The sequence below is a fragment of the Jaculus jaculus genome, chromosome 19, assembly GCF_020740685.1.
Source record: "Jaculus jaculus isolate mJacJac1 chromosome 19, mJacJac1.mat.Y.cur, whole genome shotgun sequence".
NCBI lineage: Eukaryota > Metazoa > Chordata > Mammalia > Rodentia > Dipodidae > Jaculus > Jaculus jaculus.
The window spans coordinates 48,630,551-48,644,865 of NC_059120.1; the positions used below are offsets into that span (position 1 = coordinate 48,630,551).

Genomic DNA, 14,315 nt, shown 5'->3' on the forward strand with positions numbered 1-14,315 from the left:
TATAATACATATATATATAAATAATACATACATATATATGTATTATTAGTAGTGATTATCATGCCTTTTCCTACCTGTCTCCAGAAAGCTTAGATTTTCTTTCCAAAGCAAAGAAAATGAAGTAGAAGAAATCAGTAGGAGGCTGGAGAGATTGTTCAGCAGTTAAGGCACTTGCTTGCAAAGCCTAAGGACACTGGTTCAGCTCCACAACGGCCACATAAACACAGATGCACAAGATGGCCCAAGCATCTGGAGTTCGTTTGTAGTGGCTAGAGGCCATGCCATGCCCATTCTCACTACCACTCTGTGCCTGCCTCACTCTCTGTCTCTCTCATAAAATGAATAACCAAAGCTCTTAAAAAGGAAACCAGAAAGAGAGAGTTGAATAAGAAAACTAAGCATCATCTCTTGCAATTGTTATTGAAGGGATGGGTGCTGACTCTGCATGACAGTTTCCATAGCAATGAGGGAAGATATGTATGGAAACGTGCATGAAACACAACAGAGAGAAAGGGAGGGAAAAAGGGATGACTAACATCCTTTAAGATGAAAACTGAAAAAGAATGAACAATAATTAATATTACTGAAGTTTTTTTCCAGATTTTACTTTTTTAATGAAATTAGCATATTGCCTATACTAGTGGCACCTACTGAGCCTCCTGAGTGATATGACTGTAGGACTCAGGACAATCCACAGTGGCTAAAAAGGCTTTATTTTAAGGGGAAAAAAAATCAGCTAATAGGCCCAAGATGATTTAATGGGGAAGACATGCTGAAATATGGGGAGAAATCTTACAAAATGTCAAAAAAATAATGGACAATTAACACCCAAAACATATTTCTATGGAAACAGATATAGCAGAGCAAGCGGTGTTTTAAGGAACAAGTCTATGGAGGACATGGGAGAGAACCTGGCTCAGACTACAGAGAGAAACTACAAGCAGAAATGCATTTGGGGCTCAGTGAATTCTGGGTGGACATGTTACACATGTATGTGGGGCTCTGTGAGATGAGGCGGGGACCTGATAAACTCCTGGGGATCAGAACAGTCACTGAGGAAATGAAACATGGAGTTAGTTGAAGAACAGGCTCAGTATTGTTGAGTCTGAAGGACACTACAAAAAGCTATTTGTTTCTCTTATAAATTGCGGTTGGGGTGTAAACAGTGGGCAAAATATACGGAGCTGGGCAGGATGGCTAGCATTGCCACACAAGCACTAGAGATAGTGAAGGTGTCAGATTACTGACCATTCAAGGCCAACCTAAGCTATACTGGCAGATTCTGTCCCAGAAACTAACTATCCTATACATTAAAAGTACATTGTCTTAAGACTTGTGTTTGTTTTGTAACTACAACCTTCATGAAGCCGGGCATGGTGGCCCACACCTTTAATCGAGCACTCAGGAAGCAGAGGTAGGAGGATTGCCACAAGTTTGAGGCCACCCTGAGACTCCTTAGTGAATTCCAGGTCAGCCTGGGCTAGAGTGAGACCCGACCTTGAAAAACCAAAAAAAAAAATAAATAAACAAACTAATAAATAAATAAAATAAAAAATAAAAAAATAAAGAAAAAAAAACCTTCATGAATTATTAATACATTGCCATGTAGCTGTTTGTGACTATTTTTCTGACAGGTATACACGTATGTAGTATCATTAATGGTTTTATAATTTTTCAAGTTGGTAAGTTATAGAATGTACTAAGAATTAATAAACAATAAGAATTGAGTTCGTAGCAAGAAAAGAAACACGCATGATTTGTGCTGTCTCTGTACGTATTTAATGTGTCCTTTACAACTTAGACTCAGCATGAATGGCAATGAATGGGTCTTCAGCAGAGTTACTGATAGAAAAGTGAGCTCTGCCATCGCCAGAAACCTGGATCTTAATTCCCGTGCAGTTGCCATCGATTTTATCTCCAGAAATGACGTCACAGTATGTGCCGGCAGGAAGACCAGTTTGTAAGGTGGTGGACAGTGCCCTGAAAAAATAAATACTCATTATTATTCTTAAATCCAATACAGTAAAATGTGAGCTAGCAGACTATCTATCTCTAAAGCAAACACAGGACTTAACTTGGTGCTATAGAACTAGAAGTGATCAATGTCAGTGGGGAAACTCAGACACAAAGCCTCCTCCAGGAGAGAGAAAAGCTTTTTCTCAGACCACGAGTCATCTAACAGAGGCCTAGAAGATTCCTCGGCATGGTGAATATGAGCCAGCATTGCGTGGAAGAGTCTAGTGAAGATGAGGGAGAATCATAACCCTGACAGTGGAGTACGGCCTGCATGACGCTGGAAATAGGGTTAAGGCAGGATTAAAAAAACAAAAAACCATAAATTTCCAAGAGGAAGAAAAAAAGCTTGGAATTTGAGGCTGTTTTATGAAAGCTGCCAAATGGTGATGTACTTGATTTATAGTCCTTGTTGGCCAATAAAATATAACTTAGGCTAAAAGATAATTTACACATGAAGAAAAGATGACATTGGACTGAGATATTTCTATTCCTAGAAAAGAGATGCTCAGAGCTATCATCTATATGGGAAGGAATCACTGAGGAGAAGTGAGCTGCAAACATCACAGAGGAAAGTGCTTAATTGGAAGGCTCAGAATAAAAACTGCACATGGTCCTGAGGAAAATAATTACCATGCTCAAGAGAATATATATAACTTGGTAGTGATTATCACAGTGAGAGATTTGAAGACTATATATCAAAGGAAGAGATAAAAGAATGATGGAGACAACAGGTGTTTAAAAAAAAAGAAAGCAATCATGGCTAGAGAGCTGTCTGAACAGTTAAGGAACTTGCCTAAAATGCCTGATGAGCCAGGCTAGATTTTCAGTACCCCCATAAAGCCAGATGCAACAAGTTACACGTGCATCTGGAATACCTGTGTGGTGTGGCTGGTGGCTCTAGAATACCCATAATCCATCTCTCTTCTCTTTTCCTCTCTGTGCTTGCAAATGCATAAATAAAAAGTACTTTTAAAAATTCAATCACTGAGGCACTACGTTCTATGAATGACATTTCACTCTCAACTTGAATGTTTCTGTGCGCCATGAACTGTGACCCATGGACATGTATATGTGCGCATTTGCATGCTAGATGTTAGGGAGGCATGGAAAAGACTCTACTTGAAACAAAGTCTTTAAAAATAGAGGAACAATCTAAAAGCCACCATTGCCTTCTCTTCTATGCTTTCCTGATACCTATATTTTCTTTCCACTCTCCAAATGAATCTTCAGAAAAATGAAAATATCAAATGGGCAGGGAAATAAATGAACAAGAAAAGAATATGACAGTATGAATTACTATAAATCTTTGATGTCTACTTACCAGTCATCATTGTTAAAGACAATGAATCCTCTGTTTCCTCTCCCAAAGGCGACTTGGTTGCTCCCATTATCCCACCAGTTTGCAAAAGGCTGGCCATTAACTACATTTCTGAAGGCAACCATGTTCCTAGAAGCAATCATCAGATGAGATGCTGGTAAACTTAAAATTTGACAGGGAAAAATAAAACGTTACAAAAACCATGTCCTATGAGAAGATGCCTCCAAGGGAACGTCCCCACCTGATTTGACGCCAGCGATGCTCACAGACCCAGCCATTTCCACAAGTAGTGTCTGGATTGATAGTCACTTCTTTGGTCGCCCCATTGTTATTTGGTGGTCCAATCCAGTCATTAACGTCCTGGTTATTTACAACAAGAATACTGATTATGATGATACAGGATCTGCCTGCTCTTTCTCCACCACACCACACCCTCCAGGTCTGCTCTGTGTGTCTCTGCAGGGTCTGTAGTGAGCATCCTCCTCCTTCAGGGCAGTCAGTGACACAGAGAGAGACGTCAGCATCTCCACAGACTCTGGGTCTCTAGGGACTTATTGATAAGAGAGCAGCAAATGTTTAACTTCCCCTTTCCTATCCCTGCAGTGGCTTCTCATAATCACTCTAAGCCGTTTAGTTTCTGTGTGATTTTGAATGTATATGTCCCCATAGCCTTCGCTTTTTCTTCTGTTTTTTTTTTTTTTCTTTTTTTGGTTGTTTGTTTGTTTGTTTTTAAGCTTCCTATTTAAGTCCTACCAGGCAGATCCCTGATGGAAGAGGTGTGTCTTTAGGGGCAGATCTTGAGTACAGACTAAGGTGTGTTTTGAGCTACACTGAACTTAGTTGAGTTCATTATCCTCTCATTTACTCTTTTAGATAAATGGGTTACATAATGTATCTGATTAGGCTGGGTTTAAGTGAGCAACATCTTAATATGCATTTTGAGAATTAGAGGTAATTTAAGAAGAGAAAAATATGGTCTAGGGTAAATAATAGAGGCAAAAAAGAAATGAAGTCATCTGTGATTCCTGACATCAGAAAGCAATGAGTGGAAATAGTAGGGGTTGGCATCATTTAAAAAGCCACATTCTTGTGACCTGGCATGGTGGTGCACACCTTTTACCGAGGACATGGGAGATAGAGATAGGAAAAATTCTGATCCTAAATATTGTACACAAAAATTTTGTGAAAAAGTAACACAGAGGGATTTTTTTCTTGGAAAAAGTTATTTTCAACAACTCTACCACTTACTTTGCCATTCTGAAAATTTCTGTCCCAGCGGTAACTTGACATCACTCGTGTGAAGCCATAGGGATGAGCGAGCATAAATCCAACGGCCATTTTATACATTCTGCAAGGTACAAATGACATGACATTAGAATAACAGAATGTCTCATCACCACCAAAAGGCAGGTCACAAAATCACAATTTGTAATATTTTCCCTCCTTTCCCTCTCCACTTTCTCTTGCTTATTCCTCTAGAAAGGCCTGCAAGTACTCTGTTAAAATAGCAGTGAAAAGAGTAGACACCCTTGTCAGTTTCCAAATATTAGTGAGAAGGCGTCAAGTAATTCCCCACTGGTATGATATTGTCTCCAAGTTTGTCATATAATGCCTTTATTATGCTTATTTCCCTCCATTCCAAGTGTCTTCAGTGTTCTTATCATGAAGGGATATTTTATTTTACCAAAGGCCTTTCCTGCATCTACTGCATCTGTTGACATTATCATGTAATTTCTGTTCTTAACTATGTTCATATGATGTATTATATTTTGTTTTCTTTTTTGAACTACAATGTCACTCTAGACTAGGCTAACCAGGAACTCATTCTTTATTCTCACACTGGCCTTGAACTCAAAGTGATCCTTCCACCTCTGACTCCCAAGTGCTAGGATTAAGGGCATGTGCCATCACGCCTAACTGGTATATCATGTTTTTTTGACTTATGTATATTGTACCATCTATCACTGTATCCATGTAATGAATTCTACCTGATCTAGGTGGATGATATGTTTAATGTATTATTGAATTTGATTTGTAAGAACTTTCTTAAGAAGTTTTGCATATAATTTAAACAAGGATAACACTCTATAATTTTCATATTCTTGCTGTGACTCTGCCTGGTTTTGATTTCATACAAATCAGAATGAAACATGTCAAATTAGCCTTATTTACATATGACATGATTCTGTATCTAAGAGAAGCTTACTCCACCACAAACTACTAAAGTTGATAAACACATTCAATAAAGTGACAGGATAGGGCTGGAGAGAGGGTTTAGCAGTTAAGACACTTGCCAGCAAAGCCAAATTCCCCAGGTTCAATTCCTCAGGACACAGGTAAGCCAGGTGCAAAAGGTGGCACAAGCATCTGGAGAGTACTTGCAGGAGCTAGAGGCCCTGCACACCCTTTCTCTCCCCTCTCCATTTCTCTCCCTGTCTTACTCTCTCCATCTGCCTCTTTCTCTCTCTCATAAACAAACAAATACGTATATTTTTTTAAAGTGGCAGGATACAAACTTAACACACACACACACTCACACAAACACAGTGTACCATTCATGTATACCAAATGAAAAGCAGAAAGAAACCAGAGAAACAGTCTCATTTACAATATTCAGTTTCATTCAAATCCAATCAAATTCTTATTTCAGTCTTCAGAGATAAAAGGGACCTAGAGGGATAACACAGTGGTTAAAGCATATGCCTACAAATCCAAAGAACCCAGTTCAATGCCCCAGGACCAGCGTAAGCCAGATGCACATGGTGGCATATAGGTTTTCAGTTCCTTTGCAGTTGCTGGAAATCTTAGTGTGCCAACTTCGCTCTCTCTCTCTCTCTCTCTCCCTTTCTCAAATAAATAAAATTTAAAAAGTAAAAAATGGCTGGGGAGAGATGGCTTAGCTGTTAAGCGCTTGCCTGTGAAGCCAAAAAGCCTGGTTCAAGGCTTGATTCCCCAGGACCCATGTTAGCCAGATGCACAAGGGGGGGCACACATCTTGCATTCATTTGCAGTGGTGTGCCCATTCTCTCTCTTTCTCTCGGCCTCCTTCTCTCTCTGTCTGTCATTCTCAAATAAATAAATAAAAAACTTTTAAAAATATTTTTTAAAAAGTAAAAGTAAATAAATATATATGGAAGTTAAAAGGCAGCATATAGCCAAACATGTCCTTAAGGAAAAAAAAAAAAGTACTACAGATGGTATCAACATGATTAGTTTCAAGATTTATGACAAAACTATAGTAAAAAAAAAAAAAGCATGCTTTTGGCACAAACATTGACACTTGGGTATATGGTAATATCGTGTCTCCATCAATATTCTGGCACCGTGCACTAAGGAGGGAAACAGGAATGAGACAACAAGACAGAGGAAGGTCAACCTCAAAAGGAAGTTCCTTCAAGGAGGGAAGACTGGAGAGAGGGCAGAAAAGAGGATAGGTCTGCAGAAACAAAATTAAAGAACAGAATCTTCATATATTATCATTCTCAATGACAACATAAGAAACAAATCAAAGAAAAGATTACAATGAAATCCGTTTCCTACCTGGCGTCCCAGAACGTCAGGATTGACGCACCTCCGGCCCCATGTCCTCGCTGGTTATCATGGTTGTCCACGAAGGCAAGGGCTCTGTCGGAGGGCATCAAACCCCAGCCCTCTCCCCAGTTCCTAGTTTAAAAAGAATTTATATGTTTACATTAATCTTTCACAGTGGATTTAGAGACATCTAAATGTGCCACTCTTTTCATATGTTTTTTTGTAAAAGTTTGACACTGTATATTGTTTTTTCAGTATGACTTTCAGAATATTCTAAAGGTAGCAAATTGCATTTAGTAATAGCCTAGTTTTAACAGACATTCTTTTTTTATAGACATTACCAAACTCTAGAATACTCATATGATATTACAGACAAAATCTCTAGGTGTAGGTTTGAGTATGTTAGAGTACTTCCTTATGATTGACTTTCTCAAAGAAATAGATGATAAAGTTTGGTATGGGAAACAACAAATATTAGTGAAAATCAACTTCATAATAGTTTAACCAATCAAGAATATCCTAAGCTGAAAATCATAGTGGGGTAATAGGGTGATAAATCTGTGATAGATCAAGGGAAAGACTTTGATTTATTTACTTTAAGTAAGCCAGCTTCTCTCCATTCCATTTGCGGATCACTGTGCACAGTTTTGCACCATATTTGAATTCTGTCACACGGCCATTTCCAAAGTATTCACTACTGGAGATTGCCTCACCACCCAGGTCAATTACCTAGGAGAAATACAGAGAGTAAATGCCACGTTACCCTAAGACATGCAAAGATTTTGGTGGAAAATGTTATTCTATAAGAAATTTAAACCAATAACAAAATGTTCAGTTTTCAAAATAATTTTCTTGGTGTTTTGTTTCTTATTTTTTAATCTAGCCTATGCCACATTTTAAGACATGCAATAACAAGGTCACTCCTGTCCTATCAGAATGCTGGTGTAACTACTCTTGCACATAAGTGGTATTTCAGTCATTCATTCACCTTATTAAACCACTTTCTATCTGGCAAATACTTTCAGTGCTTATCAACTCATAATTCTACAAAGAAAACTAAGATAAATGGTATCACTAACACTCTTTTTTAAAAATACCTTATTTTTTATTTGAGAGAGATAGAAATAGGCAGGGAGAGAGAGAGAAAAATTGAGAGAGAGAGAGAGAGAATGGGCATGGCAGGGCCTGTAGCCACTGCAAACAAATTCCAGATACATGAGCCCCCTTGTGCATCAGACATACATGGGTCCTGGGGAATCAAACCTGAGTCCTTTGGCTTTGCAGGCCAGTGTCTTAACCACTAAGCCATCTCTCCAGCCCTTACTAACACTCTTATCCCCACAAAAAAATTGTTGCATCAAAATAATAATCTGTTTTTCTAAAGATATCTCATGTTGGCTTAGCCAAGATTAAAAATCAAAGAGACTAGCTTGAGGGCTGGAGAGATGATTTAAGGGTGAGGTGATTGCCTGAAAAACCTAAGAGCTTTCTGCCTCTTATTGTCAAATAAATAATTTTTTTTTTAAAAAAAAGAACATTTAGGTGCTGGAGAGAGGCCTTAGTCGTTAAGGTGCTTGCATGTGAAGCCTAGGGACCCATGTTCAACTCTTCAGATCCTTATGGAAGCCAGACACACAAAGTTGACTCAAGCACAAGGTTGCACATGCCCATTAGGTGGCACAAATGTCTAGAGTTCAATTGCAATGGCAGAGGCTCTGGAATGCCAATTCTCTTTCTCTCTCTCTCTCTAAAAAAATAAAACTAAATTAAAATACAAAAAAAAATTTAAATGAAACTCAGTGCTGTGATGCAGGCCTTTAAACCCAGCACTTTGGAGGCAGAGGTAAGAGAATTGCTGAGAGTTTGACGCCACCCTGAGACTACATAGTGAATTGGAGTTCAGGCTAGGCTACAGTGAGACCCTAACTCAGAAAAAAAAAAAATGAATAAATAAAGGAAAAATTAAAAAAAAAGTCTTTCTCAATAAAAGACTGGCTTCATACAATAAATATGATTTTCTGAATGCATAAGAGTCTCTGGGGATATAAGAAATATCATAACATTTGCCAATTAAACAAATTATCTGCACTCCATTAGAACTTAGCATGGTGTGAGGTAACAATGCATTTCTGAAGAAATGGAACCTCAAGATCCTGTTCTATATCAATTCACTTAAACATGAACTTGCAGAATCAACATAGTTAACTAGGTAGGCTATCCATTTCCTACTTAACAAAATAACTTGATTTTATATGCACTTGTATGTATTGCAATACCTCTTGATAAATGAAAGGTCTACTTCCTGCAGAGAACCACCTTGTATTCAGGTTATGCAGTTTATTCAAAAATGCCTTTATGTCTCCAGGCCACATGTGCTTAGCGGCGTCCAGTCTGAACCCAGCCACACCAATGTCAATGAGATGGTTCAAGTAGTCAGCAACCTTGGTACGAACATAGTCTTTCTCAAGTGCGAGATCAAGGAGGCCAGACACACGACAATTTCTGACCTGTTAAGGAAAAGCAAAAGTGACTGATTTATAAATGTCCCCCCTCACCTAAGAATCCATGGAACGATTATCTTGTTCACCGATTAAGCAAGAAAAACATGATAATGCCTTTACATGGGACACTGGGAAACAATATTCTTCTGTGCCTATGTGTTCAAAAGTTTTCCAGTATAAAAATGGAAATGTTAGGATATAGAATTGATGAGCTCCTTAGTTGATTACAGAAATTTCTCTTTCCTTACTTACTGTCACCTTTCTTACCTCCCTCCCTCCCTCCACCCTTACTGTCACTAATCTTCCATCCATAATTTCTTGCTTTGTTTTAAATGGTGCCTGACAGCCATCACATTCTAAACACCTACACATTTAGGACATCTCAAGCAAGTGCCTGAACCCTAAGCCTAAATTCCATCTCTAGAGACTAGTTTTAAATGTAGATTTCAGTTTCTTATTTTTAACCATTCGACCCTGCTATAGGCTCTCCTATAGATGTCACACCAGCACATAAAATATGTGTGTACATGTATGTATGTAAGTTCATAAAATATATCATTAGGGACACAGTAGTTCTTCATTCTGTCCTTATTTTAAGGACTTACTTGATTAGCATCATTGTAGTTCTGAACTTCTCCGTTGGAAGTGTGGCACTTCCCATCATTAAAGTCCCACCCAGAGTACGGCACTGCTGGGAAGTCCTCCTTGTTAGCGTTGTAGTAACTCCCACAGGTGCTGCTTGTCCCCGCGCCACCAGCTGCGCCGCACATGTGGTTGACGACGGCATCCACGTAAATGCGCACCTAAAATGGAAAGTGTCTACTTCACATGGACACAGAAACCTAAGGCCTTGTTGACTAAACCTACAACGTGTTACTGGAATCCCCAGATACCCTTTTGCTATTTCATGGCTTTATTTTCCAAAAGACAGAAAGATCTGTGTGAAAGAAAACTTTAATGACATGAAGAACAAAAATTATTCTAAATGTGTGGTCCAATAGGAACAAAGTGGAGACCAGAAGCTACTCAGAATACAGAGAAAAGGGCATGGCCATTCTTTTTAAAAGCAGAAATTATCACCTCTCAGCCTTTAGGCTAAGAGCAAGTAAGTGTATGATCTGTTCTTATCTGTTTAAACATAGAAATTATTTGAAAAAGGAGATTATTGATTTTTTTTTTTTAAATTGCACTGTACCACAAGGTGAAGACCGTACTCTGCTCTGCATGACCAGAAGTAGACAGAAGTTCATATACACTGGAAGAGTTCACCTGCTATTTACTACTCAGAACGGATAGGCTAGCACACTAACCATGGACTAGTGGGTGTAAAGAGACATGAGATGAGATGCTAGCAACTATACAAGTAGTAATTTCAATTCCTCACAAGAATAGTGTTACTAGAAAATATGGGCCAGTACATAGGGCAAAGGCCAACATTTTAATTCATACAGGAACCTTTGCTCAGCATGTTCTCCTGTTTAGAAGATGAGTATTATGCATACAAAGATTTACACACTGGGACATAAGGCAGTGATTTCATTCATAAGTAAAGTACATTTTAAAAGTATGAATCTTTCTTCTCAGAGAGAAAGTTTCTTCCTATATAATACATATAAAGGGGAATTCACTTACACCAACGTTGTTGCACCTCGTCACCATGTCTCTGAACTCATCTTCATTTCCAGACCTTGTGCATATTTTATAGCTGATGGGTTGGTATCTTTCCCACCAAGGCCTTGAAGGGTTGTGAACTACAATATTTTCATTAGGTGGAGAGACCTACAAATGAAACCGTCGTAATGAGTGCCAGATCATAGATCACAACCTCACTGAATGTTATGGTGGCTAACAAATGGTCCAGAGTTATCTCAGAATCTTTGTTTAGGTAGTGACCTTGCCTCAGAAACAGCTGAACCATTATGAGCATGGTGCAGTGCTCTTCCTGAATTCCTATAACAAAACACGAAATGGTGGAACAGGCCCGTGTTTTCTCTTTTTCTGAAAACATTCCTGTAAAGAGCACAATGCTCCAATTCATGAAAGATCACCATTGTGTATAAGTGCAGATGACTCTGAAATTCAGTCTGTGAGCAGTGCTTACCTGAACCCCTCCAAATCCTTTGGGACCTAAGTATCTCTCACATTCCTTAGCAATATCAACCCAGCGCCACTCAAAGAGATGGACCATCGATGTGCGTCCATCCTGAGTGTGAGGGGAGTACTGAGCCCAGCAGAGCCCAAGAGCAGAGAGCAGCAGGAGGAACCTCATCTCGCTGTGAAGTCGTCAGTGTTTCTTTCTAGCAGCCACTTATAGTCCTGCAACAAACACATTTTACTAAGTAAATGTTACCATGGCAAATATTTAGAGGACAAGCTGCTTGTTTCTAATCTTTGAAGATTATCAACAGTGATCTTAACACCACAGGTGAACATACAGAAAATCTCCCAAGAGAGTACTAGCACACCCTCTTAGAACTTAATGATTTTTTTTCCTCAGGAAATAAATATTATCCTCTCGCAACCTTGCATTTCAAGAATATAAACATTAATCATTCATGTATTCTTTGATTAATATTAGATCTTGTCTGAAGTTCTCTGGTCATGCAAGGAAAATTACATTTGGTGCCAAAATATTTCTTTTTTTATTAGCATCTTCCATGATTATAAAAAAATATCCCATGGTAATTCCCTCTCTCTACCCCCCACACTTTCCCCTTTGAAATTCCATTCTCCATAATATTACCTCCCCATCACAATCATTGTACTTACATATATACAATATCAACCTGTTAAGTACCCTCCTCCCTTCCTTTCTCTTCCCTTTATGTCTCCTTACCGTCTATCTATCTACACATATTAGCAAGAAGTCTACTTAAAATAGAGACCAGATAATAAATTAAAGTGTGTTTCTCTTCTTCCACCCCAATTTTAATTACTTATGTGTTTCCATCACAATCAGAGGTAATTGTAGGCATTGTGGCACAGCCCTAACCTCCCAGAGCTAGAGAAACTTAGAGGGTAGGATTACAAATACAAGACCACCCAAGGCTACATTGTAAGCTGTGGTCTACAAAGTGATAATTAGATAGCACTTGAAAGGGCCATAAAATAAAAATCCTCTAAATTTGAACAAGAGCCTTCTATAAAATCATCTGTTTAATGTGGGAAACAGCAGAGGGATATGTGGTGACACTTTTCTCCCTTGCCCCAAATGTGTTCTATTCTTACCATGAGTCTAAGTAAAGGAACTCAAAACCACCTTCCTTATTAAAATAATGAAATCATGTTTTAAAAAATAGTGTATGTGGGAAATAATTCACTTATATGGGTTTTGTGTATTCCTTTTTTTTTTCTCCCCAAATCTGAGTGTATAATAGGGAAAATAAAGGAACACGGACGTTCCTATTCTGTAGATAATTTTTGGCAGAGAGGGCAATATGACAATGCTAATCGTAGTGGTGACGGTATGATTTCAGATAGGTACCAGTTGGTATGAAATGACAAAATAGTAATAATGGGAAAGAGAGGGGGCTAGCACCGTCACTGTGTTTCAGACAAGATCAGGGAAAGCACCCCCAAGGAGGGGAGCTCTGTCGTGTTTTTAAGCACTGACATTAGTTCTGAGAATAAGAGGAAGAGCAATTTAGAGAGAAAAAAATCATGTAGATGGCTGACAAGGGCTTAGACACCCACTAAGTATTCCAAAAAATTACAAAGTCAGCTGGATTGAATCATGTGAGAATAGTGGGAAGGTAAATGAGGTGAGACCTGAGAGGTCAGCCAGGTCTTAGAAAGGTATTTGACAACATGAAGAAAGAGCCACTGAGTCTATCTGGGGAACAAGGTATGCTGAAATTTACAAGGAAATCGCTCATGCCTCTGAGAAGAAACAAGCTTTTAGAAGTGTAAGAGTCAAACAAATGAGAGATCAGTTCACATTCTTCCATAGTAGTCCAGGAAAAAAGGTGAGTGTCTTGGACTGACACATTGACAGAATAACACTTCAAAGGATAACAGATTTATGGAATGATTAGAACTGAAGAATGAGGAAAAGTGGAATGCTGAGCACACAGGGCATTGGCAGTGACAGCCGCTCTTAAGATAAGAAGAGCTCTATGGGTCATGACGATTGGGTATGTGGAGATCTGTTCCATTTTGGAGGGATGTTTTTGTTGAGTTGTGCTGATGATAGGCTAAGAAGGGATTAGTAAGTATCACCTTGGAAAGGGTATCAAGAGTCCAAATGAGGGGCTGGAGAGATTTCTTAGTAGCTAAAGTCCTTGCTGATGAAGCCTAAGGACCCTGGTTGGATTCTCCAAGTCCCACGTAAGCCAGAGGCACAAGGTGTTACATGTGTCTGAAGTTCATTTGCGGGAGCTTGATGAGCTGGTATGTCACTCTCTCTCTCTCTCTCTCTTTCATGCTCACTGTCTGTCTCAAATAACAATAAAGAAAATATTTAAAAAGAGTTCAGATAAACTTACTTCTTACTCAGTTACAATGCTCTACTTTACCAACCAACAGAATGCACAAAGTCTATGGCAAAACTAGACAATCTTCATGTTTTCCATATAATTTCATACCCTCATGACATTCCAGGTAATTTTCTTCTTACTATGATTCACTCCTATCCTCTTCATGAGACTTCCATTGTATCCCCACGTGCAGAGCATAAGTCCTGTACTTTGTGACAGTTTTGGTTTTCTTTTGGTTTGTCTTTCTTCATGAATATGAAAGTATTAAATTTCACTCAATTTATATTGGCATATTATGCTGTTATTAACTATTCAAATGCCCACCTATCTGAGCCTAGTTTTGCAAAACTAGACATATTATTTAATATTCCCAGAACCTAGCAAGTAGATAATAAAATTTTTGAATGCTCAATAGGTGGCAGGAATGTGCAAAGTCTGAGTTCCAGCAAGTCATGGGCATGAGTTATTGCTCTG

General features: G+C 38.6%; 1 protein-coding gene and 1 pseudogene across 3 annotated transcripts; one reads left to right on the top strand and one right to left on the bottom strand.

Moving 5' to 3' along the window:
• Window positions 1–1,790: 1,790 nt before the first annotated feature.
• Window positions 1,791–11,638, bottom strand: LOC101616527 (pancreatic alpha-amylase). Of its 3 annotated transcripts, none has more exons than XM_004659067.3 (10): window positions 11,468–11,638; window positions 10,999–11,145; window positions 9,972–10,169; window positions 9,142–9,372; window positions 7,461–7,594; window positions 6,875–6,997; window positions 4,583–4,682; window positions 3,576–3,694; window positions 3,338–3,463; window positions 1,791–1,980 (listed from the first exon to the last, which is right to left on the bottom strand). In XM_004659067.3, the coding sequence occupies exons 1-10, from the start codon at window positions 11,633–11,635 to the stop codon at window positions 1,791–1,793; spliced, it is 1,536 nt and encodes a 511-aa protein (XP_004659124.2). In that variant the 5' UTR covers window positions 11,636–11,638. The 3 variants fall into 3 exon arrangements, with proteins under 3 accessions (XP_004659124.2, XP_004659122.2, XP_004659123.2); XM_004659065.2 differs by having other exon boundaries at window positions 9,307–9,372; window positions 11,468–11,635; XM_004659066.2 differs by lacking the exon at window positions 9,142–9,372 and having other exon boundaries at window positions 11,468–11,635.
• Window positions 10,442–10,616, top strand: LOC123456188 (annotated as a pseudogene).
• Window positions 11,639–14,315: the final 2,677 nt, after the last annotated feature.

What these genes read in the sequence shown, in the direction of transcription:
- LOC101616527 (XM_004659067.3), bottom strand. Translation starts at nt 11,635, where the DNA reads ATGAGGTTCCTCCTGCTGCTCTCTGCTCTTGGGCTCTGCTGGGCTCAG. An exon ending in ACTACAATGATGCTAATCAA is followed by an intron (nt 9,373 to 9,971) that starts GTAAGTCCTTAA and finishes TTTCCTTAACAG; the next exon opens with GTCAGAAATTGTCGTGTGTC. An exon ending in GAAATTTTCAGAATGGCAAA is followed by an intron (nt 3,695 to 4,582) that starts GTAAGTGGTAGA and finishes GTAAATAACCAG; the next exon opens with GACGTTAATGACTGGATTGG.